Source organism: Oncorhynchus nerka, linkage group LG24, assembly GCF_034236695.1.
Source record: "Oncorhynchus nerka isolate Pitt River linkage group LG24, Oner_Uvic_2.0, whole genome shotgun sequence".
NCBI classification, from domain to species: Eukaryota; Metazoa; Chordata; class Actinopteri; order Salmoniformes; family Salmonidae; genus Oncorhynchus; species Oncorhynchus nerka.
This window is the reverse complement of record NC_088419.1, coordinates 32,719,999-32,742,218: the sequence shown is the minus strand read 5'-3', so window position 1 is coordinate 32,742,218 and position 22,220 is coordinate 32,719,999. Positions and strand designations below refer to the sequence as shown.

Genomic DNA, 22,220 nt, shown 5'->3' with positions numbered 1-22,220 from the left:
GTCACTTGCTCTGAGACCTTGAAGTAGTGTTTCCCCTTGCTCTGCAAGGGCCGCGGCTTTTGTGGAGCGATGGGTAACGATGCGTCGCGGGTGACTCTTGACGTGTGCAGAACGTCCCTGTTTCGCGCCCAGGCTGGGGCGAGGGGACGGACGTAAAGTCTATGCTGTGACATTGATGCTGTTGACCCGGATCACTGGTTGCTGCGGAAAAGGAGGAGGTCAAAATGGGGGTGAGTGTAACTTATGTGAAATGGCTAGCTAGTTAGCGGTGGTGCGCACTAATAGCGTTTCAATCGGTGACGTCACTTGCTCTGAGACCTTGAAGTAGTGGTTCCCCTTGCTCTGCAAGGGCTGCGGCTTTTGTAGAGTGATGGGTAACGATGCTTCGTGGGTGACTGTTGTTGATGTGTGCAGAGGGTCCCTGGTTCGGGCGAGGGGACGGTCTAAAGTTATACTGTTACATGCGCTTAGTGGGACTATCATTTGTCTTTCAACAGGACAATGACCCAAAACACACCTCCAGGCTGTGTAAGGGCTATTTGACCAAGAAGGAGAGTGATGGTGCTGCATCAGATGATCTGGCCTCCACAATCACCCCACCTCAACCCAATTGAGATGGTTTGGGATGAGTTGGACCGCAGAGTGAAGGAAAAGCAGTCAACAAGTGCTCAGCATATGTGGGAACTCCTTCAAGACCATTGGAAAAGCATTCCTCATGAAGCTGGTTGAGAGAATGCCAAGAGTGTGCAAAGTTGTCATCAAGGCAAAGTGTGGCTACTTATTTGGTTACTACATGATTCCATATGTGTTATTTCATAGTTTTGATGTCTTCACTATGATTCTACAATGTATAAAATAGTGGGGAAAAAACTAAAACATGAATGAGTAGGTGTATCCAAACTATTGACTGGTACTGTATATACATATGTGTATATATATCAATCTTGAGCAGGATTATCTATTTTGTACTGATTTTAAAGCAGCCATTTTAGAGTGATGTTATTTTAAAACTCTGCAGTTGCAATAATAAAAATCATCTTTACAATTCAAAAATAAGCCGACCGGTTTCAGATATACAGTGCATTCGGAAAGTATTCAGACCTCTTGACTTTTTCCACATTTTGTTACGCTACAGCCTTATTCTAAAATTGATTTTAAGAAATGTGTTTAAATCTCATCAATCTAAACGCAGTATCTTATATTGACAAAGCGAAAACAGGTTTTTAGACATTTTTGTTAATGTATTAAAAATAAAGAACAGAAATACCTTATTTGCATAAGTAATCAGACCCGTTGCTATGAAACTCGAAATTGAGCATTGATCATCATTGAGATGTTTCTTCAACTTGATTGGAGTCCACCTGTGATAAATTAAATTGATTGGAAATTAAATGGAAAGGCACACACCTGTCTATATAAGGTCCCACAGATGACAGTGCATGTCAGAGCAAAAACAAAGGAATTGTCCATAGAGCTCCGAGACAGGATTTTTATGAGGCACAGATCTGGGAAGGGTACTAAAGAAATTCTGCAGCATTGAAGGTCCTCAAGAACACATTGGCCTCCATCATTGTTAAGTGGAATAAGTTTGAACCACCAAGACCTTTTCTAGAGCTGGCCGGCCGGCCAAACTATGCAATCGGGGGAGAAGAGTCTTGGTCAGGGAGGTGACCAATAACCTAATGGTCACTCTGACAGAGCTCCAGAGTTCCTCTGTGGAGATGGGAGAAACTTCCAATCAGGCCTTTATGGTAGACTCGCCAGACGGAAGCCACTCCTCAGTAAAAGGCACATGACAGCCCACTTGGAGTTTGCCAAAATAATGTTGGCCTGAATACCAAGTGTCACGTCTGGACGCTTGGCACCATCCCTACGGTGAAGCGTAGTGGTGGCACGATCATGCTGTGGAGATGTTTTTCAGTGGCAGGGACTGGGAGACTAGTCAGGATCGTGGGAAAGATGAACGGAGCAAAGTACAGAGAGATCCTTGGTGAAAACCTGTTCCAGAGCGCTCAGGACCTCAAAGTTCACCTTCCAACAGGACAAAGCCCCTAAGCACACAGCCAAGACAACACAGGAGTGGCTTCGGGACAAGTCTCTGAATGTCCTTGGGTGGCCCAGCCAGAGCCTGGACTTGAATCCGATCTAAAATCTCTTGAGAGACCTGAAAATAGCTGTGCAGCGACGCTCCCCATCCAACCTGGCAGAACTTGAGAGGATCTGCAGAGAAGAATGGGAGAAACTCCCCAAATACAGGTGTGCCAAGCTTGTAGCATCATACCCAAGAAGACTGGAGGCTATAATCGCTGCTAAAGGTGCTTCAACAAAGTACTGAGTAAAGGGTCTGAATACTTATGTAAACAACAAAAAAATCAAAATTGTGCAAATATTTCTCAAAACCTGTTTTTGCTTTGTCATTATGGGGCATTGCATGTTAATTGCTGAGGGAAAATCAATGTAATACATTTTAGAATAAGGCTGTAATGTAACAAAATGTGGAGAAAGTCAAGTGGTGTGCACTGTATTAGTCCTAATTTTACTGTAGCATAGGCTATTCTGCAGCAAATGTACCTGTCACTAGAAGAAAAGCTTCCAGCTGATGAGATGATACATGCATTGTGAACTGCATTCTATACTGAGATGAGCTGTCTGTCCCCACCCTGAGCGTTGTAGAGCAGAGAAGGTTGTAGAGAAGCCAGATTTAGACATCGCATATCATTGAATAGTCCCATTTCACATCATGCTGTTCATATGTATTATAATTATAATTAATGCTCTGATCAAATTGTGTCACCTGCTGTCTAACTATGCTAAATCCGAATTATTAATAATTGGCGATCTTAATCTGCATTGGTTGATTCCAGTATCTGATGGGCTTAAAGATATTTGTACTGAGCTAAATCCAACTCGCTCCAGCTTTAAACACCCTGAAAAATCTTCTCTCTTCGATATTATTCTAAGAAATACCCCTCATGAGTTTACAGCCAATGGGGTATATCAGTTCAGTGACCATTGTCCCATTGCCCGCATAAGAGATGTTGCAGATGAACATGCACCGCACAAAATGCTAAGGGTGAAAACAGTTCTAATCCTTGGTTCACACATAAATTGTCTGAAATTACAGGAAATACATTTAGTTTGGGCTAACGCTAGACTGACTGATTCTACATCAGATTGGCAGTCCTTCAGACAATTGAAAAATAAATGTCTATATCTGGTGTTAGAAAAGCAAAATCAGCATATTTATTTGTGTATCGGAGAGTGGTGGTAATCCAGCTAACTTCAGGAAAGTGGTAAAATCTTTGAAACAAAACTACACCCCCTTCTTGCCACAGCAGATTTTGACAGCCTCTGGTCCCATACTAAACAAAATGTACATTTGTAGTGCATTTTGCTTCAGCTGGCAACGTATTTGAAAGGATAATCTTTAAAAATTAATATAATTCTACTAGAGAGTACTCTAGTCACCTCAGAACAGATTGTAGAGAATGATGCACAAACAGACTCACATATTTTATTTTCATTTCAGCTACTTGATATCTATGATGTACTAAGTGCTTTGCTAAAGATTGATGTTAAAAAAAAAATCCATATGCGCTGACTCACTTAATCCCTTCTTACTGCAGCTCTCTGCACCAGTTCTTGTAGAACCATTGACCCATATTTTGTTTCTGGTGTTATCCCTAAAATCTGGAACTGCTGGCACACTCCAGCAACATGAGGTCTAGCATTGTCTTGCATTAGGAGGAACCCAGGGCCAACCGTACCAGCATATGGTCTCACAAGGGGTCTGAGGATCTCATCTCGGTACCTAATGGCAGTCAGGCTACCTCTGGCGAGCACATGGAGGGCTGTGCGGCCCCCCAAAGAAATGCCACCCCACACCATGACTGACCCACCGCCAAACCGGTCATGCTGGAGGATGTTGCAGGCAGCAGAACGTTCTCCACGGCGTCTCCAGACTCTGTCACGTCTGTCACATGTGCTCAGTGTGAACCTGCTTTCATCTGTGAAGAGCACAGGGCCCAGTGGCGATTTTGCTAATCTTGGTGTTCTCTGGCAAATGCCAAACGTCCTGCTCGGTGTTGGGCTGTAAGCACAACCCCCACCTGTGGACGTCGGGCCCTCATACCACCCTCATGGAGTCTGTTTCTGACCGTTTGAGCAGACACATGCACATTTGTGGCCTGCTGGAGGTCATTTTGCAGGGCTCTGGCAGTGCTCCTGCTGCTCCTCCTTGCACAAAGGCGGAGGTAGCGGTCCTGCTGCTGGGTTGTTGCCCTCCTACGGCCTCCTCCACGTCTCCTGATGTACTGGCCTGTCTCCTGGTAGCGCCTCCATGCTCTGAACACTACGCTGACAGACACAGCAAACCTTCTTGCCACATCTCGCATTGATGTGCCATCCTGGATGAGCTGCACTACCTGAGCCACTTGTGTGGGTTGTAGACTCCGTCTCATGCTACCACTAGAGTGAAAGCACCGCCAGCATTCAAAAGTGACCAAAACATCAGCCAGGAAGCATAGGAACTGAGAAGTGGTCTGTGGTCACCACCTGCAGAACCACTCCTTTATTGGGAGTTTCTTGCTAATTGCCTATCATTTCCACCTGTTGTCTATTCCATTTGCACAACAGCATGTGAAATGTATTGTCAATCAGTGTTGCTTCCTAAGTGGACAGTTTGATTTCACAGAAGTGTGATTGACTTGAAGTTACATTGTGTTGTTTAAGTGTTCCCTTTATTTTTTTGAGCAGTGTATATGGATAAGCTAGAAGTAGATCTTGGCTCTCCCTAAATAGCAAGAAGCAGATTGTACAGTCAACTTTCCTGCCAGTTCTTGACTATGTTGACACCATTTATCAGTTTGCAGCAGCCACTATTCTTAAACGTTTGGATGCCGTCTACAATAGCACCCTTCGCTTTATCGCAGGGGACAGTTTTAATACTCAGCACTGCATCCTGTATCAAAAGGTTGGCTGGTCCTCTTTAAAGTCCCGTAGATCACTTCTACTCAAGATTCCAGTTTACTTAACTTTGTTTCTAACACATAAAATAATGAGCTACCAAACCTGCTCGAATGATTGATTAACTATTTAGGTCCCTCTGGTCTCAACCATTTAGCTAAATCCTCCTTTAGTTTTAGTTCCCCCCAATGTTGAAATAACCCCCAAAAATCGTTGCATCTTAATTCCCTGGTGCCACTAGTGCAGTTTAGGACTCTGGTGTTGAATTAATTAATTGCAGTTGTTTCGATTGATTGTAGTGGTTTATTTGTAGAAATTGTGGTGTTGAGGTTGTGCCTTGTGGTTATTTTTATTCTTCTTGTTTTATTTGTAATGTACATTTATCTTCCTGTTTGTGAGAAAATGTTTGTACTTAGGTCACCATTGGGAAAGAGACACTGGTCTCAATTGGGCTACCCTGAATAAATGAAAGGTAATAAAAATGAAAATGTATTCACAACAGGAAACAGGAGTGGGTTTGGGCGGTAAATTTCGGTAACCAGGTTCTCGCTATTAAAGTTTTTACCCTTTTGGAACTTTCTCACCATTCGAATATTGGAAATATCAGTTCCACTCTTCACTCTGAGCAAGCAGTCCACACACAGTCACACACACGCACAGTATTCCTGTCTGCACGCTACATAGCCCTGTGTCTGTGCAGCTCTGTACTGCCTTGTTGTTGACCCCAAGACGGCCCCTGAACGTGCAGGGAGTCATTTCTGTGCCTGTGTGCATTTGTGGCTAATGTTTACTGGCAGCCCCAACTCCAATCTTACCCAACAGACAGTCTGGCCACTGGGGACCCCTGTCAATATGCTGGAAATATATGCTGGAAACAATCTTGCTCTACTCTGCTTTTTATTGCCCTCCCCTTTCACTTCTCTTTTCATGTCTGTCTTTGGGTTTCTCTCTCTCTCTCTCTCTCTCTCTCTCTCTCTCTCTCTCTCTCTCTCTCTCTCTCTCTCTCTCGCCCTCCATTGAATTGGAAGTTAATTGAAAATACTGTAATTGAACGGAATACACAATGGAATTGATTGAATATACAGAACATTAGAGTCTGAGGTTTGGCAGCTTTGTTGCCATTATACATGGAAGCAGAGTCCAAAGATGGTAGCTGCCTGTGACTAGATCTGTCACCAATAAGGAGACTCTATACTGCTGTGTCATTTGGATTGAAATTCACAGTGACACTTGGATAGATAATCCCCAGATCTGTAAATTAATCTCTCTCTCTCTCTCTGTCTTTCTCTCTCTACCTCTCCCTCCATCTGCCTCTCTTTCTTTCATTCTCTCTCTCTCTGTCCCCCACAACTGCTATTTTCATCACAGTACGACGTCCTGTATCAGTCGTTGCAGGGTCCCATCCAAACCCCCAAATGACAGCATAATGAAGGCACTAAGATGGCTGACAGATTGTGACCCATATCTAAGCTGCTATTTCTCATGATGGGTTTCCACCAACCCTGTTCTCTGGCGTTCCCTTGATCTTCTTGGCAGCTTGGCACACACGGCTTGTTCTTTTGAATGCTCGTTTCTGGTTGCCTTTTTCTGTTGCAAAGCTATCAATTTAGATCTATGCTACGTGGCTACTTATGTAGGGAAGGTGTCTTATACCTTATCCGCCTACATCTAAATAACATATGGCTCTTCCCAAAAAGAGCTTCTAAACCAGGAAGTTTCCCCAGTGTTTATGATGATGATGTCATCTCCCTAAGTCTACCATTACGACATTCAACATTTACCGAACCTGCCTAAAGAATATCAGCATAGGTCCCTATTAGTAGATATTGCGCTAAGCTGTTAAACTATCCCAGCATACCACCCTGCATACCACTGCTAGCTTGCTTCTGAAGCTAAGCAGGGTTGGTCCTGGATGGGAGACCAGATGCTGCTCAAAGTGGTGTTGGAGGGCCAGTAGGAGGCACTCTTTGCGCTGGTCAAAAAAATATCCCAATGCCCCAGGGCAGTGATTGGGGACACTGCTCTGTGTAGGGTGCCGTCTTTCGGATGGGATGTTAACGTGTGTTTCCTTACTCTCTGATGTCATTAAAGATTCCATGGCACTTGTTGTAAGAGTAGGGGTGTTAACCCCGGTGTCCTGGCTAAATGCACAATCTGGCCCTCAAACCATCACGGTCACCCAATAATCCCCAGTTTACAATTGGCTCATTCATCCCCCTCCTCTCCCCTGTAACTATTCCCCAGGTTGTTGCTGTAAATGAGAATGTGTTCTCAGTCAACTTACCTGGTAAAATAATGGATAAATGAAATTTTCATAGCTCTTAATGATCCAGCAAACCTTGTCTTTATCACACAAAATACGTTTTTGAAGTCAGGAGAGTCTCAGAAACGGAGGAAAGAGATCCTGGGAGAAGAATGTCAGGGATGATGCCTCTTTTAGAAATGGAAGCCGTTGGAAGAGTTTGAAAAAGAAAGATGGGTCAAATGAGATTGTGCTCTGCTGGTTTTGAAAGTTGCACTGTTGTCACAAACCGTTGCTTAGTGACAGTTTATTGAGGTGATATTAACTATGGGGACAGGACAATCTTATTTAGATTCTTATTTAGGTAGGGCTATTTGTGTTGTTTGGTTATAGTGGTGTCCTGGTCACACATCCAGTCCTTCTATGTAAAGTGTATTTGGACTTTATGGAGAGTAATTTTTACTGTATCGCTTTTGAGATTGTTATCCTTTTTCGCTAAGTAGAGGTCAGATCTCTTATGCCACAAGTCAACTTTCTATAGTTGTTTTCCTCAGTTCTACCTTTGGACTTTAACTATTCATAGAGGGTTATAGGCACTTTGGAATTCAATATTTCTTCGCTTGTTGAAATAAGAATTTGCCATTTAATCTGCTCCAAATGAAAATTCTAATTTGAACAAGGGGGATATTTGTTTCCTTACCTTAAAATAAGTCTTTGGATAAGGAATGTCTGCAATCCACACTTGTTTTTTTGTATTAGCATTTCCCGACTAAAACCCCATGTAAATCAATATCCCCAATGTTCTGAATTTGCCCAAATAATTTCAGACTCAAATATCCATATTTAACCCATGTCAAGCTACTGATAAACGTGAGCATATTGATGAACTGCATCACACAATATGAATATGTAATGGTGTCAGTCATTATACCAGGCTCTCTGTGTATTTCTCTTGTATCTGCCTGAATATGCAACATTATAATGGGTGCTGGAGATTAATACAAAACACACATTGCATTGGAAGACAATTCCAAAATCTCTCCAAATAAAACTCAATCCTCTCAGCTCTCACCGCTAAGCCTGTTACGACAATTACAGTATACCACAAAGGCGGCCCGGGGTCCGCCTACATTATTGATGCAACTTGGGTTAATACTAAACAGCGTAGCATCGCATTGTCTCAGAGACTCTGAACACTCCAGACTCCAGCGAGGCGGAGAAGATTATCTCTCCGTTTCAAAATGGCCTCCCTCTCCAATGAATTACCTGACTGCGCAGTAATCACAGAGTCACGCCTGAAGGCATGCAAGGTTCCGAGGGCACCAAAAGAAAATGGGGAAATCATTATCAGATAATCAAGCCTTTTGCCCCGTCCGCCTGGAAACATGGAAATCAAGTCCCTGTCAAATAAAAAATAAAAAACTGCCCTCTTTATTAAAAATGGGAAAACAGGAGGCTTTGCCTGCATTCCAAATACCACCCTATTCCCTATATAGTCCATTACTTTTGACCAGAGCCTTATGGTCAAAACTAGTGCACTATATTGTGGATAGGGTGTCATTTGGAATGCTACCCTTGATACGACATTAAACGGAGCCCTGTCTTCCAGAAAATGTGAAGACAAGTGTTGTTATTAGACTGGTAAATGTGTTGTTCTCTGTCTCTCTTCTCAGATGGCAAGTCGGAGAGCGGGGAATTGGACCTGGACGGCATCGACGATAATGAAATTGAGAGGGTATGCTCTTCCTCTTAAGTGCTTTTGAGATAAGAATACTTTTAACACAAATCATAATGATTTTTCTTTAAACACAAGCTTCCTCTACTTATGTCCCTTACATGAGAGCTTTTTTGTTGTTCCATATCCCAATTCCCCCAGAGTGCCAGCCGTTATGGGGCGGCAGGTAGCGTAGTGGTTAGAGCGTTCGACTAGTAACCCAAAGGTTGATAGATCGAATCCCCTAGCTGACAAGGTAAAAATCTGTCGTTCTGCCACTGTTCCTGGGCCGTCATTGTAAATAAGAGTTTGTTCTTAACTGACTTGCCTAGTTAAATAAAAATGTTTTTTATCAACAACGACACTGATGTAATTAGGGTTAAGTGCCTTGCTCAAGGGCAGATCAACAGATTTTTCACCATGTCTGCTCAGGGATTCGAACTAGCAACATTTTAATTACTGGCCCTATGCTCTAACTGCTAGTCTACGTGCTACCTACCCTAGCACTTTACCGTTATAGCACCTTACTAAAACCCTTACTTCCCCCTTCCTTCTTGCAGTATATCCTCAACGACAAAGAAGTGAGAGTTAAGACGGCCCTGTGGATGAAGCAGAATGAGGAATATCTGAGGGAGCAGAAAGGTGAGCGAACAGACAGAGGCAAAACCTCTCATGCTCTATTCAAAATACACATATTCATATTGATCCACCGTGTCACGACGCAGTTCCCAAACAGGTTTTCATATTTGCCAGCTCTGTAATGAACCAATTGTTCCTAATCCTCGATGGTCAAAAATGTTTGTTTAAGATTTTCTGCTGTCATCATGGTCATTAACCTCTTTGCTGAGCATTTGAAGTACTTGTACGTCCCTTCAATATATTTATCTATGTTAATTTATGTTCATTCACCCTCGCCCAGTTGAACCAGTGGAATTTATTAGGCTGGTATTTTGTTGTAAGTGGCTTAATAGCTAGGTTCAACAAAAAAGGATGTGTCCCAAATTATGCCCTATTCCCTTTATAGTGTACTACCTCCCATAAGGCACTGGTCAAAAGTAGTGCACTATATAGGGAATAGGGTGCCATTTGGGGATGCATCCTCTATTCCCTCTGTTGGGGATGCATCCTCTATCCCCTCTGTTGGGGATGCATCCTCTATCCCCTCTGAAATACTGCTGTAACTAAGTCTTCTATTCTATCAGTACCAGAATACAGTAATTACAGTTTACTTGCTATATTGTATTTACTTTGCCACCATGGCCTTTTTGCCTTTACCTCCCTTCTCACCTCATTTGCTCACATTGTATATAGACTTGTTTATACTGTATTATTGACTGTATGTTTGTTTTACTCCATGTGTAACTCTGTGTCGTTGTATCTGTCGAACTGCTTTGCTTTATCTTGGCCAGGTCGCAATTGTAAATGAGAACTTGTTCTCAACTTGCCTACCTGGTTAAGTAAAGGTGAAATAAATAAAATAAATTACCTATACTATACGATTGTCTATACATAATGACCTATTCAGTCCTTACTGTCTATTGTAGAGGTGATATATCCAGTTGTTTTGTTCTTGTTTTTTTTTAGAAAAGGAGGAGAGGATAACTAAAGAGAAAGAGCAAGGGACCTACAAGGAAAAGGTAAGGAATCGAAGGGTGGATATGGTGTGTGTATGTTTCTGTCTGTCTGGGTTTTATATGCATTTGTTTCATGTGCATGCTTTTGCAGCTGTGTGCTCAAGAATTGTGTGTGCACGTGTGTGTAGAGGTGGCCCTTCCTCAGTCCCACGTCTGGCTACAGACACAGAACAGCTGTTTGTCTAGAGCTTTCGCATATTTTCAGTTTGAGCCAAATCAGCCTGTGCTCTGTTCTGGTCTTCAGTTTCAATGCAGAGGCTCCAGAGACTATATGAATATGACTACTATGGCAGGGGTGCGCTAACCCTGCACTAACCTGTCTCGCCATCTCCACATCTGCCCGCTTTCAACCCGGTCGGATTAGCCGTACTCTAGCAGAGTAGCAGACCGCCTAATGAGGTGCAGAGAGGACATGATACATATTCCAGATGCTCAGGGGTGAAGTTACCCTTAGGTACAGATATAGGATCAGCTTCCTCTCCCCCCAATATTAACCTTAACCATTACTAGAGAAAATGTAAAACTGGCCCAAGATCAGTGTCTAGAGGCACAACTACAGAGGAGGGGCTCAAGGTCCACAGTAGTTGGGGTCTCATTGTGGTCAAGGCAGTGGGGGTTTTCCTTGTGCTGATACAGCGTTCTGTATGATAAACAGGACCTGCGTCCTGGATGGTGCCCTATTTCCTATATAGTGCACTACTTTTGACCGGAGCCCTATAGGCCCTGTCAAAATTAGTAATGCACTACATTAGGTCTTTCGGAGATCACTTGAAAGTCACGGCCAACCGAGAGGCATGGAAAGGTTTCAGGGCCTACTGAGCTTCTGTCATCTCACTAATCACAGACTTATTTAGGGTGACATCATGCTTCCTGACCCCAAAGAAAAAGGGTGTATCGTCCATGACTTAATACAACACTTAACTAGCTACTGTTGTTATTACTATCAACAGCGATTCTAGTTAATGAGTTTACCATTTGATACGTTATCACTAATATCAATATATCAATCTGTGCATGTAACTCTCAACTTGGTGTCCCACGGCTTGCAATGTCCTGCAGCTGAGTTCACAGTCTCTGGTCTTGGAGAACTACTGGTTGCTGGGCTGGAACAAAAGTCTACAGGACCAGATTAGAGAATGCCACTCTATACATCTATCATATCTGACATAGTAGTATGTACAGTATATCTGCATCGCATTATTAAGTCTCCCAAATTCCTCCCTAAATAAAAATAAATAATAAAGGTAATCTTAATGCTTCCAACAACCAATTTTAAATTCCTCCCGACATATCAGGGGGTTATTCACTAGGAACCAAACGTAAGCAAATGGCTGAAATGGAGAGGGACTAACCTGAACTTGTCCAATAACAAACACTTGTTTTCGTTGCAAAACATTTTGCTCCGGTTTACTATGGTGTGCACTAATGAACACACTCCAGATCTTCTCAACTCTCCCCCCTCTCTCTTCCCCTTGCAGCCCAAGAAAACGTCCAAGAAGCGGGAGCCCATCCGTGCCAGTACGGCGGGCGAGGCCATCGAGAAGATGCTGGAGCAGAAGAAGATCTCCAGCAAGATCAACTACGACGTGCTGCGTGACCTTAACAGCAAGGGTGGCAGCGGCAACAGCAGCCCTGCCCAGCCAACCTCCACGGAAGAGCCACCCAGTGGCCCCCCTGGGCGGAAGAGGCTGACCCGCCGCAAGAAGCAGCCCAACAAGACCAATATGGGCCTGGCCACCACCATCATGGGCAAGAGGTAAGGGGATTTCAACTAGAATTGTTAGAAGTAACCTAGCCTTCACATATGGATGAGTGTAACTAACATTTACATTTTAGTAGACGCTCTAATCCAGAGCAATTACAGTAGTGAGTGCATACATTTACCTACTGGTCCACCGTGGGAATCACACCCACAAACCTGAAGTTGTAAGCAGCATGGTCTACCAACTGATCCACACGGGAGAATTAGCTTGGGTTGAGCTAATTCTGTTCTCATTAGTAGGTCTGCAGGTTTTATTTCTTAAAGGGATACTTTGGGATTTTGGCAATGAAAGCCATTTATCTACTTTCCCAGAGTCAGATGAACTTGTGGATACCATTTTTATGTCTCTACGTGCAGTTTAAGGAAGTGGCTAACTAGTGTTAGAGCAATTGCTAACAAGCTGTTACCATAGACTTCCAGTCATTGCGCTAACGTTTTTACACTGCTGCTACTTGTTGTTTATTATCTATGCATAGTCACTTTATCCCTACCTACATGTTCAAATTACCTCGACTAGCATTTCGCTACACTCGCATTAACATCTGCTAACCATGTGTATGTGACAAATACAATTTGATTTGAATTACCTCGACTATATAGCATCATTATTGTTATTTTATTGTGTTACTTTTTTTTATAGATTTATATTTATTTTTTACTTTAGTTTATTTATTGAATATTTTCTTAACTCTATTTTCTTAAAACTGCATTGTTGGTTAAGAGCTTGTAAGTAAGCATTTCACGGTAAGGTTGTATTCGTTGTATGCAACAATAATTAGATGGGAGTTTGATTTGATTTGAATGCTATTCATGTGTGAATATAGGAGAAGGTACAGTAGTGAAATGCTAATATCAGGACTATGCTTCGACAGAGAAGGAATTGGAGTTATATAGAAATGTTTAGATTGCGAAAAGTCCTTTTGGTTGGAAAATATCCCAATAGCTGGGCTCTGAGAAGCACTTCTGGGATAGAAAATACAACAAGGCTAATGTTGCTTATGATGCCTCTCTCTTATCGAGGTATTAAACAGACAGGCTATTCAACAAGCCATTTTTATAATTTCCTGACAACATGGAAAGACTTTCACATAACCACAGGAACCAGGCCCTTTTTACCACCAATAATAGGCACCAATTGTGGCGTAAAGGTCCCCTATTGCCTCTGGAGGTGTTCAAATTGTACACCCTCCTCAGTCCCCCACTACCACTCACCCCATTTCTGATCCCTAGGCTGGTTTGCCGAAAACAAGCCAATCTTGCCCTCTGGACGTCATGTCTGAGGTGTCCGTCTTCCCCCCCCCCTCTCCAATTAATCCTCCAGTTGGACTCCAAATGTCCTTGTGAGAGATGTAATGAATGCAGAGCAGACGGAGCATGAGATCACGACTTCTGTTACTGACACGCCACGGCAGACCATTTCTCATTTTGCCAATCATTTCTAGATCATGCCACGGCCACATTAATGATAATTAACATTTTGGTAATGAATTCTGAATTGGTAATGAAAATGAGATGTGAGGCACTGTTGGAGAGCTGATGAGTAGACTGCCGGTAGAATTACAAAGCCCCCGTCACCTACCCTACTCCCCCTTCAGCAGGCTCAGGTGCCGGGGTCGGTACTATCTAGTCTCTGGTCAACTCCAACAGATTGGAGCTATCCCTTCAGGCCTCGATTCTTCATCAAAAGGCAGATGCTGGGTTTATATTCAATTTTCTCCCACTAACAATGGATTGACTGCCATCAGTTATGAATATTATGTGTCATTGGAAGTAGAGCTCATTTGATGGGAATCGTGTCACTTCTGGCTATTCAGTGTGTTAATGAATTAGATACAAGCATTACGGTAGGATTTTTTATGAACGTTGAATGTTTCAACTAAGTAAGGTCCAGCCTTTCATTCGTCATATTTAAGGTTGCACGTCTTCTCCTATTGTTTGAGCACAAAGCCTTACAGTCTTATTGACTCATTGATGCACTTGTGTCCCATCACTGCGACCTTGAAGTTGCTGAGGCTCTGGGCTTCAACCGAACAGACCACCGGTTCTCAGAATGTGGTCAGCTTACGTGGGGGGAGGTGGGGAGTAGACGACGTGGACCAAATCAAATGTATTTATATAGCCCTTCTTACATCAGCTGATATCTCAAAGTGCTGTACAGAAACCCAGCCTAAAACCACCAAGCAGGTGTAGAAGCACAGTGGCTAGGAAAAACTCCCTAGAAAGGCCAAAAATCTGACAATGAACTCGAGTTTTAGTTCCAGTGCTACAGCAGCGGATCTGAGCCTCCTGCTGGATTATGGGAAAGCATCTGGAACTCTGTCTATTGGGATGATGAGAGGGGGGTAGGATTAATTTCCCTGTGTGCACTTTAGCTGGCCTGGTTTTGTCTAGCTTGGCCAGCACCCTGAACTATAAGGTATGCCAGCCTCACTTCTGTTCATAAAACACCTTCTATTCCCGTCAGTGTTTCCTCATTGGATTCAAATAAGAATGTGTGCATTTTTAATACTCCCTCAACTTTATATCAGCATCTAGTATTGAATCACAGCCAGATATATGAGACTGAGGGAACAGAGTGAATTTCTCTAAGTGTTTCTCTTGAATGTTTGAAAGCTAGCACTTGGTATGCGACTTGGTATCCCCGTACAACACATTTCAGTTTGTTGTCACATAAAATGCTCAGTGCTTGTCATTGTGATGCATCTTACATTAGTCGGAGGCAAGATTGCTCTCTTTAAAGTTGTTGCTGCCTCCCATTTGTATGAGGAACCGCGGTGCGAGTCGAGCTTGTGGGATTCAGGTGGCTTAGCCTGCTCTTGGATCTGGCTGCTATACCTGGTACCTCAGAGCGTGCGTTGTGTTTTAAAAGCCCTTAGAGAAAAGGAGTGGAAAGGGAGAAGGGAGCCTGACAGTAAATCCATTGTTCGCTGTGATCCAGTTGGGTAGTGCGCGCCGCGCTTACACCCCCAGACTCCTTCTCCTCGGATGACACACAGCTAGTGTTGTTGATAATATCATCCTAGCCTCCCACTCAGAGCGGAGAACTTTGTCACTGAATTGAAATACTTTCTTAGACACAAACTTGGAACAGTATCTGATGCATGTTTTTTTTCCCTTCTTATTTGAACCAGGTAAATTAATTGAGAAGTAGTTGTCATCTGCATTAATGGCCCGGCAAGATGTACAGGACACATCAACAGAGACATCAACAAACACAACAGCAGAGTCAGTCCAATACAGTAATTAAACATATATTTCCCCCATTACAGGGCTGAAACTCTTTTCTCACTGACAGAACTGGAGCTAACTGTCCGAGTCTGAACGTGCTCAGCTATCTATGGTGCTCTCTCACTCGCAGAGCAGAGACTCTTAGAATTAATTTTCTGTCTCGCATTCAGACACACTCTGAACACTGAAACTTTCCCACAGCCACAGATCACGAGAAGTCTCACCCCTCCCTTTCACTACAAGTCCTCCACCAGCTGCCAGACGAAAGCCCCCTCCGCGCCCACCAAACTAACAAAGATGGAAAAGCGCTCTTCCAGAGAGGTCAAAACTAATTACCCTGTAGTTCTTTGTCCCTCATCAACTCCTCCCTCCCTCCCGCCCCATCCCTTTCTCTTTATGAAAGCTGCAATCCCTGACTAGTCAAGGTTGGTTGTTTTAAGTGTAAATTGTAACGAACGGTGGCAGAAAAGTCTGTGTGCTGATCTCTTTTCAGGGAGTCCCGCAGGAGCCTCTCAACCGTACCCTTTACTTGACCTTGATATGATTTTCGTTTTACTGGTAGCATTCGGGATCAGTGACACAGCAGGAAACTTCAGCAGACACACAGAGCTGTTCTGCATTTGAAAGGGCTCGTAATTCCAGCCTCCCGGCGACCTTTTTTCTCCTGACTAGTTTTCGATACAATACAATAATGTCAACCTTGGGGTCAGGTGTGTTTGTTTGTGTCTTTATTGACCTCGCAAAGGTCAAAGTTTGGAGCAAGAAGCACAGGCTGTCTCGTCTCACGCTGGCCAGAAATAGCAGCCCAGGATCTGGGGCACCCTGATGTGTTTTGCAGGGTTCGTCTCTGAGAGATTGCCTCTCGCCTTCTCCCCCTCAAACTATCTCCAATTTCCTCTTGAAATGTCATCATTTCCATCCGGCTGCTACTTTTCCTCTGCTGTGACTCCCCCTCCCCCTTTGCCTGCTAACCCACTCCCAGCACCCGTGCGAAAGTCTACCTCTGCAAACCAACAGATGACACAGATGCTCTGGTTCATGCCAAAGCCCTCAGATGCCCATCCGTTTGCTGTTGAGGGGACCTGTTATGGAGGCACCTGGGTGTGGAATGTGCTGTGGCTGTGTGTGAATGATGCACCATACAGTCAGGCCCCTTGGTAGGCTCCCCTAGACCCCCACCCCCTTCCATGTCCTCCAGCAAAGCCCCCAACCAACAGATTGATTCGTCAACTCTCCACAGCATCTCTATCATGTCGTGCCACATCCCCAGTATCCCTGCATTGGTAAACCCTGGAGTTGTTGACAGACGATTTCCCCAGAGGGCAGGATCTGTCCTATCAGTGTCTCCCTGAGCCATGCCTGTGGGGAGCGGAGGGAAGGCACGCGAGCAGACCCTGTCTCCACCCGTAGGCAGGAAAGGACATGCAGAGTGACGTGTGCAGAACAGGACCTGGATGTCTGGTTGTGTGGGCTTCTCTTTCCTATGGACTATACAGATCACATAGCAGACTCTGTAATGTTTAGTCTGCTTAATGCACCAGAGAGCTCTTTTCCTGAGATGTATTTTCCGGAACGCCTGGCATTCTTTCTGTTCTCAAACAGTCTGAGGGATGGCTCAAGCTCGCAGATGCATTTCTTATGTCAGTAAATCTCTGCCCACGCTCCACTCTCGCAGTGCCTCTCTTGTCAGGGGCAGCCACTTATTTGTGTGTGGAAGAATCCCAGCCTCTTCTTAGCCAGACAGTCACTGTCTCCACCACTGGCACCCCTTGTCCGTCTGTGCAATTGTGCGAAACAGCAGCTAGTCAGAGTCTTCTCTTAAAGATTAGCAGTGGAGACTGATGGCCGGGTGGAAGTCCTTCTTCAAAGGAACTTCCCTCAGCTGCACTGACATCTGACCTCTCTGTAAAGTGAATGGTAACAGAGGTCATAGATTGCTCGCCCACTATTGTTCCACATTGTTGAGGGCAGTGATTTATCTGTAACTTGTGGTCAGGCAGTCTGGAGGGCACCTTGATGTTTGAGCTCAAAAACCACTTCCTGCTGTTAGGAACAATGGCTGTGTCCCAACTCAAATCAAAGTGCACAGGACACAGCAGGTGTAAAACAGAACAGTGAGACTCTTACTTGCAAGCTCTTTCCCAAAAATGCATTATTCAATATCAAGTTAAGATGAAATAATATAAAGTTTAAAAAAACGAATAATACAAATATGAGAATGTAAGCTATATACAGGGTCAGTGCCAGCACCATAATTTTGATATGCAGGGACACTGGCGTAGAGGTAGATATGATATGTACATGTAAGCAGGGGTAAAAACATGACTGGTAGCAGGATAGATAATATAAATAAATGAATAACAATTATAGCAGCAACGTTTGTGTGCAAGCGTGTCAGTGTCGGTGTTTGTGAATGTATGGGTATACACCTGTTGGTGTGCATAGAGTCGGTGCAGATAGTCCGTGAGTGAGGGTGGGCAGCCATTGTTTAGCTGTTCAAGAGTCTTATTTCTTGAGGGTAGAAGCTGTCTTGGAGCCTGATGGTCCGAGACCTGATGCTCTGGTACCGCCTGCTGGACGGTAGCAGAGAGAACAGTCCATGACTGGGGTGGATAGAGTCTTTGGCAATTATTTTGAGGCCTTCCTCAGACACCGCCTAGTATGAATAGGTAATAGTACCCCTATGGTACTGATTGGGCTCTGGTCCAAAGTAGTGCACTATGTAGGGAATAGGGTGTTATTTGGGAAGCGCCCAATGTGGCAAAGGTGGGCTGGACCATACAATCTCATTGGCTAGGAGCTCTTTGAGGGGATGCTACTTCAGTGGATGTAATTTTGTAAATTTTTCCTTCCATGCTAAACGTTAACACTTATATCTGACGTATGAAGGAAATATCTTTTTCAACTTATGTATGGTGTGCATTAGTTCATGTTTATTGATTAATTGATGTTTATTATGTTTTAATTCATGTATTAGTGTGTACTCTTTATAGCGTAGACAATCAGCCATTCAATTGGCTACATTTGTTAATGTGATAGGCAATATAATCATTATTACATTTGATACGTTTGCTCTTATTTACCAATGGTCCCTTTCACAAGAACAATCATTCACAACAACAAGCAGGTTGTTAACCATTTGAGGGAAGTCACAAATCCTCATAGACTCGGAGGTTGAACTGCTCAGGGCAACTGGTGAAGATAAATCACGGAGCCTTGGTGCTGCAAATCTATCTATGTGGTGATCCACACACATTTCTGTGCCGGCCCTCTTTCTCCATCTGCTTCTCTGCGTCAAGGGAAGGTGATGCAGACATTTCTTGTGTCTCAAGCTGTCTCCGTGGGAACTCCCTCCCACTCACCGGGTTGCCATGGGCACAGCTCTCAGCTGTAGTCCTACTAGATAGGCCTGGGCTGAACAGGCGTTCTGACCACTTTTAGAGTAAATATTCAGTGCAGGATTATAATAAAGAAACTCCACCTCTTACCCTATTGTTTTGTTAGGGGTGGAGATTCATGTATAGAATGAGAACATGAGACTAAATGCAATTCAAGAACAGCCATTTGATATTACTGACTGGCAGTGTAGTCGCAGTGGTCATAAAATCTCCCATGATCTAGACCCTGTAAAACAACACATTTCACTGCACTTATCTGGTGTATGTGACAATAATAAAAATAAAAATAAATCTCAGATGATCAATGTTTTGCAGGGAAGGGCATGGTGAACATTTCCCTAGTGGATAACAAACCTGACCTGATCCAACCAAGCGGTCTGTTCGCAATACTATTTGTGAATGTTATTGCGAGTTAGAAAAATGTAGAGGGGGAGCGCGTCTGTGTGTTGGGGGTTGTGGAAGAAAGCCCCCCACAGGCAGTCCCATTTACAGTTGGAGAATACCAACTGTGAAATTGGGTGTGCAGAGATGGGGGAGAGTGCCGTCACAACAGTGAGATACGGTGGGGTGGGGGGTGTAACTAAATCTCTCCCCGCTGCTGACCTGCTCAGTGGGAGCATCAGATAATAGTCACTTCTTTCTTCCTCCATTCCGAAGATTCCCCATCTCATTCCTATCCCCGAGACCCTCCGTGCCCTCCAGAGTGTGTCTGCAGGAAGCGTGATAAGGCCAGCTGGTCAGCCAGAGGAGGTGAAATCACGTGTGCAGGGGAAAAACTGCTGATGCAAACTCACGGCACCTGGTCGGATTGCATTTGTATTCTTCCGGGGTAGCCCGTATCGGCTCTTGGATTCGAGACATTGTACTCCATCTTTAATGGCTTTATCCTTGGGGAAAGGGATGGCTTCATGTTCCCTGAGCCAGCCCCCCTGAAAAAAGGTTAGAATCCGTAACCTCGCTCTTCAGTGCTGATAGTGGAGTGTGAAAGCAGCAGTGCGCTGGAACATGCCAGAAGGCCTCACTTCTGGCATGTTCCAGCCTATAGCACTATCCTCCAGGCTGTCCCTGGCCGTCTGCCTCCATTCTGCCTCGCACTAGGTGGCTTTAGCCAGCGCTCTACATATTGGCTCTGAATGGCCGTGCCGCAGGAGCGTTTTTCCAGGCGCTCGGACACAGTGGTGGAGCTCCGAGGCTCCTGCTAGCCCGTTGGGCCCACGCCCCACAGGTCGTCCGCCTCCACCCATCAGATAGTGAGGGACCTGGCAATACTCGTGTTCCATCTGTGCTCACCCCTTTGCAGGAAGGCAATGGGGGGAAATAATCAGGGTGTGGCCCCTTCATACTGGTACCCACACCAGCTGGACAGCAAGGACCAGTCCTAAGCTAGTCACATTGTGGGTGATCACTGCTACTACCACCACCCACTGTGGTATGGTCGAGTGCACACTCCCTTCAAATATATTTATATCCACACATCTGCTGTGCGATATTGGCTCCAGTGAAATATGGCTTCCCTTCCCCTGCTGTCAGATTGAATTGACAAGCATTATTGATGTGGTGACATATGGGCCTGCCTGGAAAAAGCTCTCACTCTGAACCGATGGAGGGGAGAGATGCTCTAATATCACCACCACACATTTTACAGTCAAGTCCAATGGCTGTCATTTAAATGCTTGCTGCAAAGCCCTCTAATATGTATCTCTTAACTGTAGAAGCGTTATATTTCTCTCATTGATATTTTTATTTTATTTAACTAGGCAAGTCAGTTAAGAACAAGTTCTTATTTACAATGACAGCCGACCGGGGAACAGTGGGGTAACTGACTTTTTTAGGGGCAGAACAACAGATTTTTGTGTTGTCAGCTCAGGGATTCAATCCAGCAACCTTTTGGTTACTGGCCCAACGCTCTAACCACTAGGCTACCTGCTGCCCCCAATTGATAACTGTGATGAAGTTTCCATGTTGCCATTATTGATCTGAGCTCAGATTTGCTTTAAAAAAAGACAGTACTTGTGTTACTTATGTTACTTTGACTTACAAAGCCTTCAGTCTAAGTCCTGAATCTTGGTAATACCCTAACCGACCCACATCTCAGACAGACATAACTCTAAGAAAATATCAGTACAAATAAAATACCAATTTTAAGCAGATGGGAATACCCATCCAACCCTGCCTAGCCCCCCATCTCAGAGGGGGGTACAAGGGGGAGCTTGGAGAAGCCTAGGAATTAATGATATAATTAACTGGCAGATCTGTCTTTGGTGTACTCGCTCCATTAGAGCTTGTATTGACCATCTGACTAAAGGCTGAGAGGGCACCTGCGGTGCACAGGGCGGGCATTTGGGCACATTTGGGCGTGGTCCCTATGCCAGCCAATTCTACTGGAAGATTCCTTTCCCCTTTTGGGTGACCCCCGTTTCACACAAGCAGTCCCATCTCCCCCTTTTACCACAAAAGATGTTCAAATATGATGAAATGAAAGTCGAGGCTCAATTCAATTTAACCTGTAGTACAGTCTTTATGTAGTATCTTTTTTCCCATGGTCAAATTAAATACATTTATATTTTTGTTACATTAGCCTATGAATGTCCTGCTTAATGTTTGTGTCATCATCGCAAATGTTATTAATATTTTTTATTTAACTAGGCATGTCATTTCAGAACAAATTCTTATTTACAATGACGGCCTACCCCGGACGACACTCGGCCAATTGTGCACCGCCCTATGGGACTCCCATTCATAGCCGGTTGTGATGCAGCCTGGAATCGAACCAGGGTCTGTAGTGACGCCTCTAGCACTGAGATGCAGTGTCTTAGACCGCTGTGCCACTCGGGAGCCCCTCAACTGCAAATCAACTACATAATGCTTAAAAAACACTTAAACTTCAAGCTCTTTTGCTAGCTTTTGCTACAACTGCATACAAAATAGTTATTTTGCTAAGATCACAAACAAATGTAATCTTAGTGACTGTTCAAGCTGTTCATAACATCAGTGTAAGCGTATGAGAACCCCAAAAAGTTATTTTGTTTAGAAGTAATAAAAACTTCAATCTAGGCTATGGGCGCAGATGGCGATGAATTTCTTACTGCCGCCAAGAGTCGCGCGCATCTGTGCATGACGTCAATGTGTCGTGTACTGGAAAAGGGTCTATAGGAGAACCCTTTTTGTTCAGGTAGAACCCTCAGTGGAACCCAAAAGGGTTCTACCTAGAACCAAAAGGGGTTCTTCAAAGGGTTCTCCTATGGGGACAGCCGAAGAAGTTTGTTGCTAGTTAGTG

At 44.1% G+C, this 22,220-nt stretch overlaps 1 protein-coding gene across 3 annotated transcripts in view; it reads left to right on the top strand.

Moving 5' to 3' along the window:
* The window catches only part of brf1b (BRF1 RNA polymerase III transcription initiation factor subunit b), a 132,646-nt gene that overhangs the window by 83,570 nt on the left and 26,856 nt on the right, over positions 1-22,220 (top strand). For all 3 annotated transcript variants that reach the window (XM_029631575.2, XM_029631576.2, XM_065008828.1), the window contains 4 exons: positions 8,881-8,942; positions 9,482-9,563; positions 10,506-10,558; positions 12,034-12,311. In XM_029631575.2, coding sequence (XP_029487435.1) covers positions 8,881-8,942; positions 9,482-9,563; positions 10,506-10,558; positions 12,034-12,311 — 475 coding nt within the window. The remainder of the gene's footprint in view (positions 1-8,880; positions 8,943-9,481; positions 9,564-10,505; positions 10,559-12,033; positions 12,312-22,220) is intronic.